This window comes from Pelecanus crispus, chromosome 1, assembly GCF_030463565.1.
Source record: "Pelecanus crispus isolate bPelCri1 chromosome 1, bPelCri1.pri, whole genome shotgun sequence".
Taxonomy (NCBI): Eukaryota; Metazoa; Chordata; class Aves; order Pelecaniformes; family Pelecanidae; genus Pelecanus; species Pelecanus crispus.
Window position 1 is genome coordinate 201675259 of NC_134643.1, and position 20638 is coordinate 201695896.

At 37.3% G+C, this 20638-nt stretch overlaps 1 protein-coding gene across 1 annotated transcript in view; it reads right to left on the minus strand.

Moving 5' to 3' along the window:
- Nucleotides 1-20638, minus strand: part of PDS5B (PDS5 cohesin associated factor B) — a 121832-nt gene that overhangs the window by 35284 nt on the left and 65910 nt on the right. Inside the window, exons 15-23 of the mRNA XM_075724642.1 lie at nt 17076-17124; nt 15471-15610; nt 15278-15393; nt 13321-13426; nt 11284-11444; nt 10613-10736; nt 9702-9860; nt 8798-8866; nt 3881-4017 (exon numbers count right to left, since the gene is read on the minus strand). Of these exons, the coding sequence (XP_075580757.1) occupies nt 3881-4017; nt 8798-8866; nt 9702-9860; nt 10613-10736; nt 11284-11444; nt 13321-13426; nt 15278-15393; nt 15471-15610; nt 17076-17124 (1061 nt within the window). The remainder of the gene's footprint in view (nt 1-3880; nt 4018-8797; nt 8867-9701; nt 9861-10612; nt 10737-11283; nt 11445-13320; nt 13427-15277; nt 15394-15470; nt 15611-17075; nt 17125-20638) is intronic.

Consider the following 20638-nt stretch of genomic DNA (forward strand, 5'->3'; position numbering starts at 1 on the left):
CAAGCTCCATGCAGAACTAATGTGTCTGAAACATCATCTCCTCTGCTTCAGGTTTTGAAAGTACTTGTTAGCATAGGCAGTATAGGGAAAACAGAGAAAAGGAGAGCTGCCCTCCTTGCAGCTTAGAGCTTTCCCAAAATGCAATACAGGGAATCACAGAATAGTTTTACTTGGAAGGGACCTCTGGAGGTCATCTAGCCCAACTCCTCTGGCTCAAGCAGTGTCACCTAGAGCAGGTTGCCTAGGACAGTGTCCAGATGGCTTTTTAATATCTCCAAGGATGGAAACTCCACCACCTCTGTGGACAACCCATGCCAGTGCTCAGTCACCCTCACAGTGAAAAAGTGTTTCCTTGTGTTCCTGTATTTCAGTTGATGCCCATTGCCTCTGGTCCCGTCATTGCGCACCACTAAGAGCAGCCTGACTCCATCTTCTTTAAACCCTCCATTCAGTTATTTATACACATTGATGAGATCCTCACCGAGCCTTTTCTTCCCTAGGCTGAACACTCCCAGTTCTCTCAGCCCTTCCACATCCATCAGATGCTCCAATCCTTCAAGCATTTTCGTGGCCCTACAGTGGGCTCATTCCAGTAGCTCCACATCTCTCTTGTACTTGGGAGCCCATGCATTCCATCACCTTCTCAGGGATTGAGGTGAGGCTGACTGGCCTATAGTTACTTCTCTGGGTCCTCCTTCCTGTCCTTTTGAAGACAGGAGAGACATTTGCTTTCCTCCAGTCTTCAGGCACCTCTACCAATCACCACAATCATTCAAAGAGGATCAAGAGTGGCCTCACAATGACATCTGCTAGCTCCCTCAACACTCACAGATGCATCCCATCAAGGACCATGGACTTATGCACATCCAGTTCGCTTAAGTGTTGGATCTTCTAACTAACTGGATCTTCTTCCCCCAAGGGTATGTCTTCCTTGTTCCAGACTCTCCCCTGGTTTCCAGGGCCTAGGATTCCTGAAGGCCAGTCTTGTTAGTAAAGACTGACGTGAAGGCGGAATTCAGTATCTCAATCTTCTCCATGTCCTGTGTCACCTGGGCTCCTGCCACATTCAGCAGTGGCTGCATATTTTCCCTAGTCTTTCTTTTGTCATCTATTTACTTAAAGAAGAAGCTCTTCTGGTTGCCTTTGTCATCCCTCACTAGATTCAATTCCAGTTGGGCTTTGGCTTGCCTAACCGTGTCTCAGACGATGTTCTCTGTATTCCTGCCAGGTTACCTGTCCCTACTTCCACTTTCTGTATACCTCATAGAATCATAGAATATCATAGAATAGTTTGGGTTGGAAGGGACGTTTAAAGGTCATCTAGTCCAACCACCCTGCAATAAGCAGGGACATCTTCAGCTCAATCAGGTTGCTCAGAGCCCCGTCCAACCTGACCTTAAACTCTTCCAGGGATGGGGGAATCTACCACCTCCCTAGGCAACCTGTTCCAGTGTTTCACCACCCTCATGGTAAAAAATTTCTTCCTTATATCTAGTCTGAATCTACCCTCTTTTAGTTTAAAACCATTATCCCTTGTCCTATCGCAAAAGGCCCTACAAAAAAGCCTGTCCCCATCTTTCTTGTAGGCCCCCTTTAAGTATTGGAAGGATGCAATAAGATCTCCCCAGATCCTGCCTCCCCCTCTCCAGCCTGAACAACCCTAACCTTCTCAGCCTTTCCTGACAGGCGAGGTGTTCCATCCCTCTGACAATTTTTGTGGCCCTTCTCTGGACCCACTCCAACAGCTCCATGTCTGTCTTGTAATTGGGACCCCAGAGCTGGATGCAGTACTGCAGGTAGGGTCTCACCAGAGCAGAGTAGAGGGGCAGAATCACCTCCCTTGACCTGCTAGCCACATTTCTTTCGATGCAGCCCAGGATACAGTTGACTTTCTGGGCTGCGAGCGCACATTGCCAGCTCATGTCCAGTTTTCATCCACCAGCACTCCCAAGTCCTTCTTGGCAGGGCTACTCTCAATCCCTCCTTTTGTGTTTGAGCTTTGCCAGGAGCTCCTTGCTCATCCATGCAGGTGTGCTGAAATATTTGCCTGACTTTCTGCTTTGACCACTCTTGAGCTTAGAGGAAATGATGCTTGAATACCAACCAGCTAGCTTGCTTAGGCCCCTCTTCCCTCCAGGGCCCTATCCAATAGGACTCTACTAAGCAGATCCTTGAAGAGGCCCAAGTCCGTTCTCCTGAAGTCCAGCACAATGATCTTGCTTTTTTCCCTCCTTGTTGCCCTCAGGATTCTGAGCTCCACCATCTTGTGGTCATTACAGCTAAGGCTGCCTTCAACCTTCACGCCCCCAAGAAGTCCCCCCTTGGTGGTGAGCATGAGGTCCAGCAGAGCACCTCTCCTCATTGGCTCCTCTATCACTTGTGTCGGGAAGTTGTCATTGATGCTTTCCAGGAAGCACCTGAATTGTTTATGTGCTGCTGTGTTGCTCCTCCAGCAGTTATCGGAGTGGTTGAAGTCCCCCATGAAGGCCAAGGCCTGCAAACATGAAGTTGTTTCTAGTTGTTTATAGAAGGCCTCATGCACTCCCTCTTCCTGGTCAGGGGGCCTACAGCAGACACCCACCACAATGTCACCCATACCAGTCTGCTCTTTAATCCTAACACATAAGCTCTCAGTTGGCTCATCATCTACCCCCAGGCAGAGCTCCAAGCCCTGGTTGAAGAGTTGCCCTTAACACAGAGCAATGTCACATGTCATTGCAACTTTCTCCCTCCCCTAAAGTATTGCCACCCCTCCATTATCTTTAATAATGAAGAACTGACCACATCATTATATATAGTTTCTATTATTATTTACACTTTTGAGTATAAAAAGAGTGGGAAAATTAAATTTCTAAAACATGCACAGTAAGGAATCATGACTCCAAGCATGAAAACACACAGGACCTACAGAACTGATCTATTCACACATGACTGGATAAGTCAAAAATATGCTCCAAGCAGTTATGCTGAAAAGCTAGCTTACTGCCTCTTAACTCCCTAGAATCTGCCATGAATGGTCATATTACAGTATTTAAAACCATGAAACAATTATTTACAAGGAACTTTAAGGAAGACTACACAGCTGCTACAAAGATAACATACTAGACAATTCTCAGGTTTGCAATTTTGCACACACAACATAGGTTCTATCTGCATAATCACTGTATAACGTTAAACTCTACCCCAAAATTAAAACCTTTTTACTCCTGCTGGCACAATGCACCCATATGGATTTTGCAGACGTCTTCAATGTTTGACAAGCAATAGTAGCTGACAACTTGTCACCTCCCCTACCGCAGAGGATTAAGAAGATACCCAGAAAAACAAATAAGTTGTCTAACAATCACCTAAATGGTAAATTATTTATTGAGACTTAATCCTTTTTACACATTTCCCTTTTCCTTTAGAGGCCTCAAGGGATTAAAGTCTGCCTTCAAGCAGAAATGTCTTATGTACTAGCTATTCCCACCTGGATTACTGCAACATGCTATTATTTTTTATTAGAAAGCCTGCCTATCGGCCCTTGGCATACACAACAATTGGTACATCAGGAAGAGCAAGCTGCATAAAAAATTAAAACCAATTTTCAGTGGGAAAGAGGAAGTTACACAGTTTATTCTTGCAATATGAGTAATGGCTCTTTGAAGAAAAAGATAAAACAAGGAAGATAAAACCATTAAAATACAGCTATATCTACAGTGTTAAAAACCCTGAGACAGCAAACTGATGAAGGAATCCAGCCAAGCTTACCATTATATGTTCTTACAAAATAAGATGTATAAATTGTTAAGCAGTCTAACAGTATAGTTTAAGTACTACTTTGACTAAGTCTCCCCACCACATCATCACAGACATCAAAATGTTACCATCTGTTACATACCTAATTTTCCCCTGCTCTGTTAAATCTCCATCACTGTGTAGTATTGTTGTTAGCAACCTCAGAGTAGAAGTTCCTGACTTGCTGTGGTTGTTCTTCATTCCTAGCAACCATCGAACCATCATCTTGATGGCCTGAATCTGAAAAAAATTTGATATGCAGAAGTCAAATCACACCACGAGCCTCATTTTTTAAATAATCTTTATCTTAATCACACAGTATTTTCCCAAGTGCTTTTTACTGCTACAAATATAAGCCTGTCAATGCTGCAAAACATCATTTAAATACCGAAAGATAACTAAATGTACTCTCACTAGAGAGCAACTTTTCACTGAAAGCCTCAAGCATTTATTACAGCAAATTAAAAAAAAAAAATCACACAACATTTAGTTAAAGTTTGAACAGTTTCTTCCACTAAGCAATCACATATTTTGTTCTGTGAAAACATAATCTTAATTGACCTTACATCTATTAAACACTGTGGAATAGGCAAAACAATTTACAATTATTAAGAAAAATATTACTGGATCAAAAAGCACGACACATTTTCATCTTCCTGTAATTCCCGTACTTAAACAATCTCTATATATTCTTTATTTATATATGTAATATTTGAGTTTAAATTTATTTAAAACATGTAAAGCAAAAAACACTTCATAGACATTTTGACTGTCAGAGTATTGACCTGTATTAAGATAACTCATGCTGGAAAGGAATACTTCTTTCATGGCTATTTAAAGAAAAGCCTCAAAGCCTGTTACTTAAGATAACTTGTCTTTTGCCAATGGAAACATCAAGTGTTTTGAGGCAAGCTTCTAAAAGTATGCAGAATCCAGCAGCTATCATGAAACACCAAATAATTTCACTTTTCTTTAATGAAAATAAAGCATGAATTTGGAGATTAAGTTTGGTTTAGTATTTGAATCCCTTTGTCCTTTCATTTTCCTTTCATATGCAAGCAGAGACAAAAAAAAAAAAAAAAAAAAAAAAAAATCCCAGAAAGAGGACTATCCTCTTACAGCAAAATCAAAATGCTCACCTGAATCAAACAGACATCCTGGGGGAAAAAAAACAAAACAAATAAAAAAACCCTCCAAAAAAATCCAAAACATCAAGCTCTGAAGTTCAAAAGAGAAAGCCCAAAAGCTTTGGAAAAACTAAGGTATGGTGGAAAGGAAGCCAGCACTTTTTGTACACGGTAACTTCAAATTTCTGCTTTATGGAAAAGGCAGTTCTAATAGCTTTTATATAAACATTCACAATATCACCAAATGAAGTTCATCATACAGCTGAGCTATTCCATGTAACAAACTGATCACAATGGTCCCTTCAGATATAAGTTTTCTAGGATTGTCATCTATGAATGAGTTTTTTAGCTCTGTAGCCCATTTACTCCACCTACAGAATTCTAATTCTATTGGGTAACACCAGCAAGAGGTAGGATGTCTGTCACTCAAGAACTCAAAATGCAAATAGTGTTTGTGGAACAGAAATGAAATTGTCTTGCCCTAGCTTTCAAAGGCTCTTCCACTGAAAGAGCTGTAAGTATCCTCCAGAAGATAGCAATAATTAATAATAATAACAACAACAACAACAACAGCAGCAGATCTTTTGACAGCTTACCAATTCAGTTTCTTCATGTCATAACCGGTACCTGTACCATTAGTGCCTCCAATTTGCTGGGAGGACAGAAACATGCTAATACTATCTGGTCATCAAGTAAATGATGTATTCAGCCAGGGAACAGCCACATGCTGTCTTCTGCCCCTGTACCAGCTCGTGAGCAATTTCAGTTTTGACCTTTGCTTTTCTCTTCCCCCTCTACAACTCCCTTCCTTCAATTTTACTGTCCAAATCTACTCTAGTCTTCCTTCCATTTAGCAAGTCCTAATCCCAACTCCTTCAGAATTTTCCTCTGACCACACTGTATCCCCTGTTTCTTTGCTGGTGTTAATGATGTTGTTGTGATGACGCTCCAGCAACCTTTCAAAGCACTCCCATGAAATTAGTACAGGGCATGAGAATTCCCCCAGTCACTGCTTCTGGCTACCTGAAGACTTAAACAAACATGACATGAGTTTGCACTGCCCTCATGTTTTAATTTTTTTCTTTGCAGCTAAACAGCGTAACTATCAAAGAATAATTCCATTTGGAAGGAATGACAGGAGGTGTCCAGTCCAATTTCCTGCTCAAAGGAAGGTCAGCTGTGAAGTCAGACCACGTTGGTCTCAGTTTTATCCAATGTGGTATGGAAAGCCTCCAAGAATGGAGATTGCACAGCCTCTCTTGGCAACCTGCAACCTCTTGCAACCTGTTCCATTGCCTGACTGTTCTCAGTTTTTTTCCTTATATCCAGTCTGAACCTCTTGTTTCAGTTTGTGTCCCATGAGCCTAGAACTCGCCTCTAATATTAAAAATTATTATATACAACATGAAAATATCAAGAAAGTCAAAATACAACATGGGTCAGAACAATATCAAAAGCCACAAATGACTGTTTTGTACTAGACTCAGCAGCACGACATGAACTATGTGTATTTGAAGTGCAAGCAAAAGTGATAGAATGTGATCATTTCTTTCTGAGATAGAGAATATAACATAATAGGTCTCTGATTTGTCATATGAGAAAACCGCAATTTACTACTAGCTTTACATAAACTGTCAGTAGTGAATAAGCATTAACTTTTAAGCTTAAATTAACAATTTTTAAAAAATCAACAGATAGTTACAGGCTTTTTCTCTGGTGTAGAGGTTATCATGATGCCTCCATTGTAAAAGCTAGTGGGCTCCCATCCCATGTAGTGATCCTAGAAACACTGTCTTCCTACTGCATCAACATGACAACAGCTAGCCCAGGGTTCTACTACTTGAGTTTTCAGAACCACAAATGCTGCAGGAATATCTCAGAACATATAGGCTTGTGCAGTAGAGAAAAATGAAACAATGTCCACTTAAAGCACAGCTAGAGTACTAGTATGAGAAACCTGATATTGCAGTGTACACAGAAGGAAACAAGAAATATCACCGCTACTATGTAAGTCTCAATCCACTGCACGGTGCACAGAAGTATTCAGTACTGGTAATTGTCAAGGGAGATTACTGCTTTAGACCACACACTCAAGTGCCAGGCATCAGAATTCAAATCTAACTCAAACAATAATTAATCCAATTCATATTTAATACTGCACTGAAACATTTCTCTACAGACATCATTTCATTTAAGGTTCAGCATCCCAAACTAAGCCTAGCCTATATGAGTCTGCATCTGTTAGGCTGGATGCTACTATAATTTTGTCTTCATCAGCCCTTCCCCCTTTCATACTTAAACTTGCCAATTTTAAGATCCCCATTAGATACATTATACAGTTATGTTACAAAAGGAGCCTTTTATAAAAGGCTTTTATAACCAGAGTAAAGAAAAATATAGTCAGAGAGATTTGTTTGTAAACTAATGGTGTGGCCTGCCGTGTTCATTAAATATAGACTTCTCAGTGGTAATAAATGCTAATTAAATTTGCAGATCAATTTTCACAATAACCTGTTTTCACTTGCCAATAAATCCTTCTTACAGCTTTCAGGCTTGGCTTCAACTCTAAGTTCCCTTAAGATCTTCTTTAAGCCAATTGGTAAGTTTTTTCAACACCAAAACACATTTTAGAGATATATTACAGGTTCAAGAATCATTAAAAAAATTAAGAAAAACAAATGTATAATTCACCAAAGTGAAAGCATGTCTATTTCATGAAATCAAAACAAACATGCATTCTTTTAACAGTTTTTGGAGTGTACTGCATAACTATGGCATTGCAAAAATACAAAAAATACCCTTCCTGAAGTCAAATGAATAAAAAGCTAACAAATCAATTCCAAACACAACTAAGCATTTCCAGTAATGAGTTCTGTACCAAGCTGGAAAGCAACGTACTTACTAAACCATCAGAGAAGGAGGTATTATGCTATAAAGAGTTTAACAACTTCAAGAGAGAAGGAAAAGAACTTCCTCAAACCATCTGAGCAACTTTATTCAAAAGGCATTGGAAATTAAATGACTGCTATAATTAACTTAGAAACAACATGCTACAAAGTACATGCATCTTTCTCATTCTGAAAGAAAGTGTGAAAGCATAATCTATCCCTGTTCTGAAGAAAGGGCATTGAAAAACAAATACAGACATAGGATGTATTTTCCACAGTATAGGTCTATTTCCGAGTGAAAAATTGAGTGAGAATATCTATTACGAAGCCCAAAAATAGTAATAATGAACTTACTCCAAAAAAAGAACAAGCCTGAGATGATGTTTTTAAGTAAAAAGAAAAACAACACATCCCCCACCATTTTAAAATGATTTTTTTTTTTAAATCTAGGTTTTTCTCTAATACACATTGTACACAGAGAAAAGCAATGTAACACATCTATTCATTTGTTGAAACTGACAAATCCAAGAACAATTTTTTCTTTATTCCGAAACAGCACTGAAAGTTTCTTGGAATGTCCTAAAAATTCAAAAGAAAAAGGGAAGACTTCAAACAAAGGCTCTATGGTATTTAACTCCTATGTTAAACAGGAGGGCAAAAAATAATTTTACTTTAACTGTGATAATATCTGGAATACTTAAGTGTTGAACACCGAACCTAAGCCTATAAATAAGCTATAATAAAAATTCAGTAAAAGTATATATGTAAATTTATTTACAAAAGTAAAAAAAGTAGATGCTCCCAAAAGCAGATTTATTTCTTCGGGCAATACAAAAATGTGTATTCTCCTAAGATTCTAAATTTTAAAATAGTTACTTCTTTTTTACTTTTAGAAAGGTGACAAGGAAACAGAGAAAAGCAGTTGACAGCTTTAGGATTCCAGATATTTAACTTTATTAAGTATTATAAATAAAGTAATAGGAAAATATAGTAAGTGCTACTTACTTTAACAAGAGTTTCAGGAGACACTTCTTCATCTGGGACCCAAAGTTTTGTTGTCTTTTTTCCTGGAAGCTAAACCAAATGTTACATTTTGTTACACTACTGTTACCCTTCAGTGAAACCTGCTGTAATCTCCTCTTTCCTGTTTGCTTCTGAGAACAATACAGCAGCCCGCACTGTTAGCTTTATGCCTTCTGTATTTTATAGAAGTAACCATTACAGAAGCAAGACACTGTTCCTACCTCACTATTCAAGTATCCGCAAATTTAACAGTAGTAAGGGCGGGGGGGTGGGGGGGAGAGCGTTTGTTGTTGTTACCTTAAAACTATTGATTTAGAGTGTAACAGCCATTGCTTTGAAAATAATTTCTAGTTTCCCATATCCAGTAGATTGGAACCTCAAGCACATAGTTTTAGACAATAAATTTTCCCTAAACAACGGCTGACAATGCACAAGTTACTTCTTTCACTTTATAATATCAGTATAGAAGTATCAGAAAAATGAAAATTCAGTCTTCCATTTAAACAGTGTATTTTAGTTTCAAATGCTTTATATTTCCAAAAACAAAAGCAAAAACCAAAAAACAACAAAACACCAAAAACCCCACAACTTCCTTGCTGAAGACAAGCGAGTGAAGTCAATAACGATTTTCCCATTTTTAACAAAACGCAAGTCATGAGTGATCAAATGCTGTGCTATACAGCTTGTAGCTTTTGTAAGGACTATGAAATTAGTACTATCTCCTTTCCTGTACTGTGTTTTCAATTGAGTCAAACAGTACACATGGAAATCCAAAGACAGCCATATGCAAAAAGTACCACCAACAAGCCAAAAATTTTCACAAGTACTTGCGTAGTATCATACTACAAGAGAAGCAGTCTTAATACGAGGCTTTAAAAATACTTACCCTATCATTCATTAGCAAATCTTTAACAATAAAAGTGGCAACCAAAGATTTCAAAGGGGCAGCAAACTGATCAGGTGCTAGCATGGCTATATGGCCAATAGTAACCAGCGGCGTAATGAGATGCTCAAAATTGCTTGGATCCAGACTTTTATGCAGTGGCTAGAATAAAGGCAACAAATTCAGGTATTACTGATGTAATCTGTGTCTCATTGTGGGGAAGGGTGTGAGAGTTCTGTACCAAGTTGTCCATGTCTATTTCTATTTCAGAAATACAATTTTAAAAGAACTATTGACTATTTAGATTTAAAGACACATTCATCAACCCTACAAGTCTCCTACAAATCAAAAAGACAAAAATCTTTCTCACATCTGGGTAGTTCAGCAAGTGGCAGCTCAAGCAGGACTATTTGGGAAACAATGGATTAAAAAGCATATTTTCTTGCTGAAGAAGAGGGCATACTCATCTCAAGATGGCAATTTCAGAAATGGACTATTATTCAGCCTTCAAGATAAAAGGCACTAATTAAAAAGAAGGAGATTTGCAGTTATAACTATAAAATCTATTTGAATAGTCTCTACCATAATTCAGTTTTCTATAATTTCTGTAACCATTTAAATACTTTGGGCCAGTCCCAACAGGGGTGAGAAGTGGTGTATGGTTCTTCTAGTTCATGGTTCTAACAGACTAACTTTACTCTACCTTCTTAAAATACATAACCCTAAACACAATGGATCATGGGATACTAAAAAACACCCTCCGCTAACATTTTTCAGGCCAAACTGTATGAGAACAAAGGGAAAGGGGAAAAAATACCTTTCCTGAATTTGATACAACTTGCTGCATAAATTGCTACTACATCCCTTAGTTTACACATGCAATGTAAGAAGTAACTTAAATATTTTAATTTTACCTCAAATATCTGTGCAAACTGTGTTTCTTTGCTGGAAAATATTGCATGGATGCAGTGAATAGCATACTTGGCTTGACGAGGGGGTCCCTTTTTAGCTTTATGATGCAAGACTGGAAGCAAAGCACTTTTTAAAAAAAAAAAAAAAAAGTAAGTACCTTTTCACAAATTGAAAATCTACCAAAATATCAAGCTAGCAAAAAAGTACAGATATAGATATATAGAACACACCACCTCTGAAAAAGTGCTAATTCTCCTGGTTTTGGCAATTTCTTCAAAGAAAGAAAGAAAGAAATACGGGTTACTTACATGGCTTTCAAGTAAGATAAAACTTGTTTTTTGTTGATAAAATACCATGTGGCAAAACAAATATTTATCTGCACAAGTTACTAAATGCTCTTTTGGAAATACTCTTTTCTACACATCCCCATTGAATTGCAAAGAATGTTTTTACATTGCCATATATTTAATTTAGGAAAAAACACAAGTAATTTTGAAGGGCAATGATAAAAATTATAGAAGTCATTCAAATCTCTTTCCTGTTTTACCTGAAGTAATATGTTCTTCCAAAAGAATGCAGGAAAACGCTATAGCATGCAAAAGGAAGAATGAGAACTTCCAAAATCTCATATAGTAAAGAACACTACTCAGACAGAGTAAGATATACAACTTACGATCGTATATGAGGAAAGTCTTCTTCAATTTTACTTCCTGTATTTTTGAAAATTTGTAATGCAGCTTCTGCTACTTTTTCATCATCCATTTTCAGGCAAGCCAGGAGAGATTCGAAAGTTTCAGCTGAATGAAATGAGATAGGGTGCGTAAATGAAAGTACCTGCCAAAATAAGATAAAAGCCGTGTTAATATTTTTTAAAGGTCCACTTACACAGAACATTCCATCAAGAGTAATTTTCCACTGCCATACTGGAATATTTATAATACTCTGCCTGGTTTTGCATGTAATCCACATTTCTCTTTTTCTGACTTTTTTTTTTTTTCAGTACCTCCTAAACATCTCTGTCTTTATACATGATCTCATCAGTTTTAACTTATTTCTGCAGTCTCAATTTCTTCTCCTGTTACTGTGAACATGTACTTCTCAGTGGCCACAAATACATTAACAGGTACTGGGTTACAGCAGAAGCAGGTCTTAAGAGAAACACAACTGATGCTAAGGAAACAATATTCACATTTCAGGGGCTTTACTTCAGTGTATTTCTAGACTGACTGAACGCACTTTAGCCACTGCAACACTTGTGGGCTTGCAGACTTCATGCTTGTTTGCTAAGTGGAACAACTGGTTGTGCTCTGAAGTTCCTAACTCTAAAATAGTAATATAGACATACCCCATAGGGTCTCTAGTCCCTCAAGCTTTCCACAGCAGCTTACCAGACCCTGTACCTCTCCTTCAGATTCTTGGACTCTGTCTTCAAGTACAACAGTCCTCCCATGTTTAAAAAAAAATAAAACAAAAACCCCAAAATCCTCATTTGATCCTCTCTGAAAGTTTGCCTTCTCTGCATTTTTAAGTAGCTGTTGATTATCAGCCTCTTTCCATGTAATATTCTGACCCATGTCAAAGAAACTGTCCAAAATCTAAGAAAACTGCAGGTGAAGAAGTTCCACTTTCACCAAGCTACCTTCCTCCCCGCTTCACTGTATGGCATTGCCTTTTCTAGACTCCTATATTTGTCCTTTCTGGATTCTTCTCATGATGTAAAGACCACTTTCTTCAGGACAATCTTACTCTTCTTCCTTAAATGTGTCATGCTAGTTCATATGAATATGTAAATACTGACCTGGGAGCCTTCTTTCAAACATATAGTCCTTCATGACATGAGTCATTCTTACTCAGATTCATCTTTGTGCTACTGGTTTTTTGCACTTCTGTCTAGACATGCACATCTGGCTAAAGAATCACATGTTCTCAAATGAATCTACTAGGCCCTCAGTTGATCTAAGATATTCTGAAAACTTCTGCATTGGAGTTCTTTAGATTTTGAGGCCTCTGAAGTCAACCCACAGTTGGACTACTCCCAACACTATCGCATAACTGAGGTGGTACTATGGCACAACTGCCTTTCTGTGCAAGTACAGGCAAAGCTGACACTACATAGTCTCCGTCAAAGACTTTAGGCTAAAAGCACTAAGTGAAACAAAAAGCCCTATGTAGTCGCATTTAAAAAGTTTCACACTTTTAACAGTACTTGTAAATAACACAGTGATCAGCCCTTTTCCTCCTAGGAAAAAGGGAGGACAAAGAAATAAATTTTGTACAATATCCTCAGAAATGCATCTTGATGGGATTTGCTATGTTAACTGAGTCTCAAAGATTACACATAGTTGAAATAGATAAGACCCCAATTTATGAAGAACTCAGGGGAACCACAGTATTGTACTGATAGACAAGTACAGTTCCAAAAGTAATACAACTATATTCAAACACCACTGAATTCACACTCTAATAATCAAACCTCAGCTGCTGATGCCACACATGCAACTACTTTTGACTTCCAGAAAAAGTTCTAAATGATTTATAAGATAACAATGCCACATAAGATGAGCATAGAGAACAAAAACCAAGCCAGTTTTCTTCCACATAGTATCTTTAGTCATAAGCATGTGGTGGCTAAGTGCTAATTAAAAATTTATTTTAACAAAGTTGCTTCAGAAACTTTCACATGCTCACTGACCACCAGGAGTATACTTGCCTTAAGCAATTCAAGACCTGCTCTGATTGCCTGGTCAGTAGGTACACCCTCATCTTCATCATCAGCTGTTCCATCTATAGACTTGTTTACTTGCTTGATAAGGGCACTGAAGAAAAAAAACATAGCCTTATATTTACTGCAGTTCCACCTTGTATGACTGTTTTCATACATTTAAGATATAAGCTTATTAAATAAACTTATTTAAACATAAGCTTGTTATAAAACAAATATAAGTCAACTACATACATAATCTGGTTGCCGCCATCTCCCATCTAAATCAAAGCTTATGAAGCATTAATTTCAAAAGTGTTTATCCATCATGGATTAAGACTTATTATATACACGTTACTCCAGAAGGATGACCAAAATAAGAAAACAATTTCAGCATTACAAGCAACAAATTCAGGTAAGAATTATGCTGAGGTTACTAGCTGCTATCGATTCTAAGTAATTGATGGAAAATAACCATTTATAATGTTTAGTCTATAACCAAGAGAAAAAAAAAATAACCATTAAACATCTGTTCTAAGAGTTGATGAAAAATTTAAAGGACTCCTCTCCTGTATATTTCACCTTGACAGTAATGTTTGCTTTTTTCCTTACACTGTACCCTAGGAAGGGAAATGGTGATTATCCAAATGATCCTATTAATGAGTGGTACGGGCAGCTTCCCTACCAAGGGATGAACAATATTCATAATATTCCTTCAGTACATCCTGTAAACAATATTTACAGTGCAAAACCAAAAACCCCCAACCCCCCCCCAAACCAACCAAAAAACCAAAACCAAACCCCCAAACCCCCAAAAAGCACCAAGCACCAAACCAAAAAAAATTCCAGAAGAACCCTGGTAGCAAATCAAGGGAGAGACCTAGTCAGACTTGCAATTTCTTTTTTTCTGCTCCAACTGCACAAAAATGACCACCTCTTTAAAAAACCAAGCAGTCTGACAATCTCAAAAATGAAGCAGAAGTTTAGTGAAAATTTACAAAGATGGAAGACCACCAATCCTGTGGCAAAACTACAAATATGTGCTTTTTAGTACACTTTTTTTGCTTGTATACTGTGTGGAGATCAGTTCAGTAGGTAGATTGTGAAACAAGTATCACAACTTAGTGCCACATGTGAACACTGGTTTAAATACGTTTCATATTGCTTCTGTGAATTTGAAAAAATGCATTTTCAAATTTAAAGTAAAAATATAGCCTCGCATTGTACTTCATCCAAAATCAAAAGAAAAATCATGTTAAGAATAAAAATCTGTTTCAGAAACCTTAAGTGACATCTCAACAGCTCCATTACATTGTATACATGACAGGCAGGAAGTGAAAGCTCAAGTACTTAAAAAATTACTTACTATAGTTGGAATGAACACATAAGAATTTACCAGTGTTTCAAACTAGTTGTCTCTAATAAGGTACCACATCGCTCAAATACAGCTGTTAAATAACTATTTCAGCATTACTTTCCCCCACACCGCCCGCCCGCCCCCCCCCCCCCCCCCCCCCCCAGTAACTTTACTGGCTTACTCTTCCTTAAAATCTTGATGCCACATCACCACAATCTTTACTTCCTCAGTTAAATTACTGTTTATGTCACTATGAGTTAATATTCTGGGTGGAAAGCTTTAATGAAGTTTTTGTATAGCCACAGACAGAAATTTCTTTTATAGTAAGTCAGTCAGTCACAAACCAAAACTTCCCCCATAAGCAACAGATCCATTTTTATTGACAGGTTGAACTGGCTGTGCTGAATGACAAATCAATTGTTTGTGTGCTACATTCTGAATGAGGAGACAAAAAACCCCTAAGCAAAGGGAAACCGAAAAAAATACTGCAGGTCACCAGGCCTTAAACCACACCTGCCTAACCCTTTACTGCTTTTGCTTAAAGATGAAATTAGAAACCCTGATTTCCAACCCTGTGATCTACAGCCAACAACACACACACACAAATACCTGATGGATTCAGTATCAATGTGCACAGGAGCAATTCTCTCAAGAAGAAACTTTATCATTTCCAGGAAAGGATTTGTTGGTTGTTTTGGATTGCCCAACTTCTTTGTTATTTCCCTCTGCAATATAAGTTTCAATTAAATTTACAATCAATTCAGTTCCAAAAATATTCACATATTTTAAGGGCAATTCTTACCACACATCCTTCAGCCTGTTTGCAAGAACATGTTGGGCTAACAAGCATTTCTAACTGACTTCTTATTTTTTCATCATCTTCTAGAACTTGTGTGAACTTTTTCATGAAATCTTGAGCTTTCCCTGGATCAGGAAGGTTTCCTTTAAAGAAGTAAAAGGAATCACTATTTATTCTAAAAAGTGTCAGTACTGTAAATTACACAAGTTTGAAATGTCACATTAAGAAAGTTTCTATGTGTGTTCAAGTTAAAAAGAAGCGCGGGGGGACGGGACACCAAGAAACATCTTAGCATGTGCAGATATATCTATGAGGACGCCAATTTCTAAAACTTTGTGTACCCAACACACCTCCCGTGACTATTGCTTTCTTCTCCCTTCACAGTCATTTTCCAGTAAGTCTACTTGTTCCTGTTAATAATATTAACAGCTGAAGTTGATCTCAGAATGCAAAACCTATACTCCACAGAAAAATATACTTGGTAAATAGGTCACCAGATATGACAAGTGTGAAAAACACCAAAAGGGTATTTGCTAAATTACTCCTTCACTAAACATAAGCTCTACAACAGCTTGCAACACTTAAAAAAAAGCTTTAAAAATGCATTGTTTTAAACTAAATATTAATTTTATATTTACATTTTATATTCTAACAGGACAATTTATTGGCAAAGTGTTAGCATACTATTTCAGATGTTTTGTGGTTTTGGTACAGTAGGTGTTAAGTGAAAGTGGCACAGAAAATGGTATAGGACCACTGGATAGTTCAAAACAAGTTCTACTAAGTATTTGTTTGCTGTATTTATTTTTTTTGTTTTTTAAATGCAACCCAGAACTAAAAGAATCAGAAAAATTAAAAACTGATCAACTATTATATTATAAATAAAAGGAAAAAAGGATTTGGAACATGGCCAGCCAGGCAGCAAGATTCATTTTTTCCTGCACATTTTTTCAAAAATGTACATAGCCTTAAGTAGTTTCTTTTTTTTGCCAGAACAGTTTGCTTTTTTTAAAAAAGGTGATTTAAAAACAAAATTTCAGAACTGTAAAGCAAGTTTTTCTTCTTACTGGTTTTAATGTTATTGGCATGGTGGGCTGGGGAGAACAAGAAGCGTTGCTTTGGGGTTGGTGGTTTTCTCTTTGCCAAGAGTTACATAGGAGTTCTTCAGTTTCCAAAGTGCCTTCCTGCTACTGAAACCCAAATTCATTTGCATTCTCCCAATAAAACTTAAAATACCAACACCCCAAAGACAGATAAGTCAATAGATAGTTTAGTGGGTTAGTTAACACCAGTTAATATATATTCTATAATGGTAAAGCAGACACTAACACCCTAGATCGATCATCTATATTTTGAATTAGTCTACAACAGACAGTCAAAATGTCACGCAATAAACTTCATGACTGGATACTTTTTACAGTAAGGAAGTAATCCTGCTTACAGTGGTCTTAATTCTTTAAAGCATTTTGTTACAGAATGTTTATCATGATTTGTTATAAATTTTATCTGTTACAAAACTTGTTATAAGCTTATCTCAAATGATTTTTAAAGCAAGAAAGCAATATATTTCAACTGTAGTTCTTAGGGTAAATACTTCAACTGACTTACTTGTTATAACCATCACTTTTGAGAATATAGCTTTACTGCTGGCATCTGTCTGCAAGTCACAAAAGAAAAAAGTATTATGTAAAAGTTTTACATTATATATTTCCACTTGAGTATTGAGTGAGCAAAATTCCATAATGCATTATCAACAAGTCAGCACCTATCATTTTGCTAACGCATCAGTGTGTTAGAAATCAAAATCACCACTGCAAAGTTAATGCTAGATATTTACAGGAAGTAAACGGTAGATCATGCCTACATATGCTTATGTAAAACATTTTTATTACTTTTCAATCTACTTATATAGCTTATAAACAGCACAGATGAGTTATTTCTCTGTTTTCCATCTAAAGCTTCTTTGTTTTTAAATATAAAATGAACAGCAAGCATTAAATTCACTTTATCTTCTTGATCAGATATTGATTCTGAGTAGTCTCAGCAGTAGCTCCCACCTTACTGTAAAGAATGGAGCAAGTCAATAATAAGACAACTGCTACTCCTGTTCAGATGAACAGGGAAGGCAGAGGATAGCAGTGTAATTGTGAAAGTAATAATCAGGGACCATGACAACAACAACAAAAAAACCCACCCAAACCACACGTAACTGGATTTCAGGATATCTGTGAAGCTTAGATTTTAGTGAAACCATTGCTGATATAAAATCATCCAACAGCTCCTTACAAGCAAAATAAGTTAGTCAAAACAGACTCATCTCATTTATTTTCCTTGTCAGTAATTCTTCTGGTACAAGATTTCAAACTCCACATACAAAGTCCACCTTAAGAGTTAGTTCGGACAAAGAGTAAATGGAAGAGGAAAAAAAGAATAACTACAAATTTCACAGCCAGCTAAAACTACACAGTAAGTACATTTTCTTTATGAGAATATATTTCTAACAAGTAATGTTTCTACAACATATCACCTGCTACTGAAGGGAGACATACTAGTTTCCAAGACACTTTTCCCCCAACTTTTAGCTGTCATCCACAGTATCAACAGACTAGGAAGTTTTATGGAATTACACTGAAGTTTCAAATATTAAGGAATTAACAGCAGAAATGAGAAAGGGAATCCATAACTGCACAGTAAAGCTAACACCCTACTCATCTTCAGAAAAGTGTTCCAAGGTGAATGAAAGAAGAAAAAAAAAAAAAAAAAAAAAAAAGAGAGAAGGCTTTTACTGCAGTATAGTAAGTGTTGTTAAACAACTCTGAAATCTTCCTAAGTAAAATGGAAATTGGAGCCTGAAAGAAAACTCAAGCTAATAGCAATATTGTCAAGAGCGTATAGACTCATCAGCTTCCAAACCATAAAAGGAAGCTGCTCTTTTGCCAGTTGACTTCTGACAGATCAACCTTGGTGTCACAACTTATGAAGTCTACAAAACTTCATAAATGCATGTAAATAGTATCAGTTATGGTCTACAACTTACATATAATATACAATTATATTCTTGTGAGAAAACATTTAAATAAGACACAACCACACTTCATGAGTTTTCACTGAAAAGTATTTGAATTTAAATAGTGTTTAGCCACCACTGTTGCTAAAACTGTCTTGTATAGAACTCCCTTTATAACACACAAAATTAGTAGTAGACAAGACTCAAATTTACAAACAAGAAAATGTCAAATCAACTCGGAAGGCTCATCTTGGTAAGAAGAGTTCTTTTTCTTCTAAAGTATTTAACATGAGGCAAATTAACACCTACAGTGGACCTTTTCATCAGGTTCATGTCAGGAAAGAGCCACCTAGAGATAGTGTTGCAAGACACAAACATTTTCTTATAAAAGTCTTAGAATTATTATGGAGCAGATACGAAAAACTTCAGGACAGAGGTCACGGTCATGTGCAGGCGCATCTAATCTCTTTGCATTTTATTAATGCAATCTGCATACAGATCTCAAATAATGTTCAAATGAGCCATATCAGCTTTGGAGATAACAAAATTACAATTTATTACAATAACCTTGGCTAACACATGGAAGTGTCTATTTCCAGGAGGAATATCCTTCAACTTTTCAGAGTAAATTTCTGTTCTGCAGTTGACTAGGTGCTATGAAAGAACTCAAAATAATCCCATTTTCTAACATATTTGCACAGTTTTTTGTCACGCAAGAAAAAAGAAAGAGAAACTAATTAGCCAATTTGTGGAAAATCTGGCAATGTTTGAGAATAGTGGCAACCTCGGAAAGACTGGAGTATAACAAAAATACAGCATGAAATTAAGACAAGCAACATTTTTAGTAAACGTCCTCTCTATCTTGTGAGATGGACACCTGGCACATAATTCCAGCTATTAAGTATTTCTGCAGAACTTTCCATCACTTTTTAGTATTGGAAGAATGCTGTAATTTTGGAGGCTTTTGTCTGTCACAGCTGAACAGGCATGTTTGGACAAGAAATGAAAAAAACAGAAGCCAGGGTTTGGGGTAGCAAAGGGCTGCTGGGGTGACCTGTGCAGGAGGAGGTCAGGGACTTCTGTGCCCATCAAAACTACTTCCAGCTAGCTCTGCAAATGACACACTGACCCACCATCCACCAAAACTTCGACCAGAGGAGCCTCTGAGAAAACATATTTAAGAAAGGGTGGTAGCTGCTAAGGCAACAAGAGAGATGCCAGGGCAGGAAGGACAACAGCAGGAGAAGAGAGAGATGCCAAAGGAAAAGAAGAGACACCTGAGCAGAGGTAGAAGAGATGCCAGGGTAAGAGCTGCTGGAACAGGGATAGAGAGGAGGCACCGGAGAAAGTACAGCTCTAAAGGGACTGCGGCCAGTGGAGGAACCCATGCTGCAGCAGTGGGTGAGAAATGAGGAGCTGCAAAAGGAGAGGAACCACCATGCCCTGACCCCCACCTTCTGTGCTGCCATCGCCTCACCAAAGGGACTGAGCATAGCATGTGGCAAGGTGCCTGGGGACCGTGAACCAGAGAAAAGAGGTGTCCAAAGGGGAGCCAAAAAGTGTTTCTCTAAGTGTTTATTTGTTTGCTTTTATTTCTCAATACCATAATCAATAATTAAAAGTTTATGTTAATCGACAATAAACTAAGTAAAATTCCCAGACCCAAAACTGCTTTGTTGCTTATGACAGCATCTCAGATCACAAGCCCCTAAATTCTCTCATGCAGTCCTGTTACTCAAAAGAAAAGTGTAGAGAATTAGTACTTAATAGCAAAAGATGATGAAAGCCAGATGGACAAATGCAAACATGTCAACAGCATACGCTGTTTGGAATGTGATGCTTACACTGGCATTTATCAAAACCTACATGTTCATTTCCATGATATATTTTATCATTTACAATTGAGAAAGACCTTTTGTTACATCTCCCTGAAAACAAAAGGAAAAGTTGAAATTTGACTTTCAAATGAAATGCAGAAAATATTAAGAAACTAACTCAGGTTTTAAATGCATAAGTGTATTTAAATTACACCAAAGAATATAAAACAGTACATGAAAAATATTTTCAACACTGTCACCAAAACACAGTGAAGTATTGTTGTACTAGCAATTACTGCACTTAGAATTCAATACAACATTACAGCATGTTTTAAATGCACTAAGTC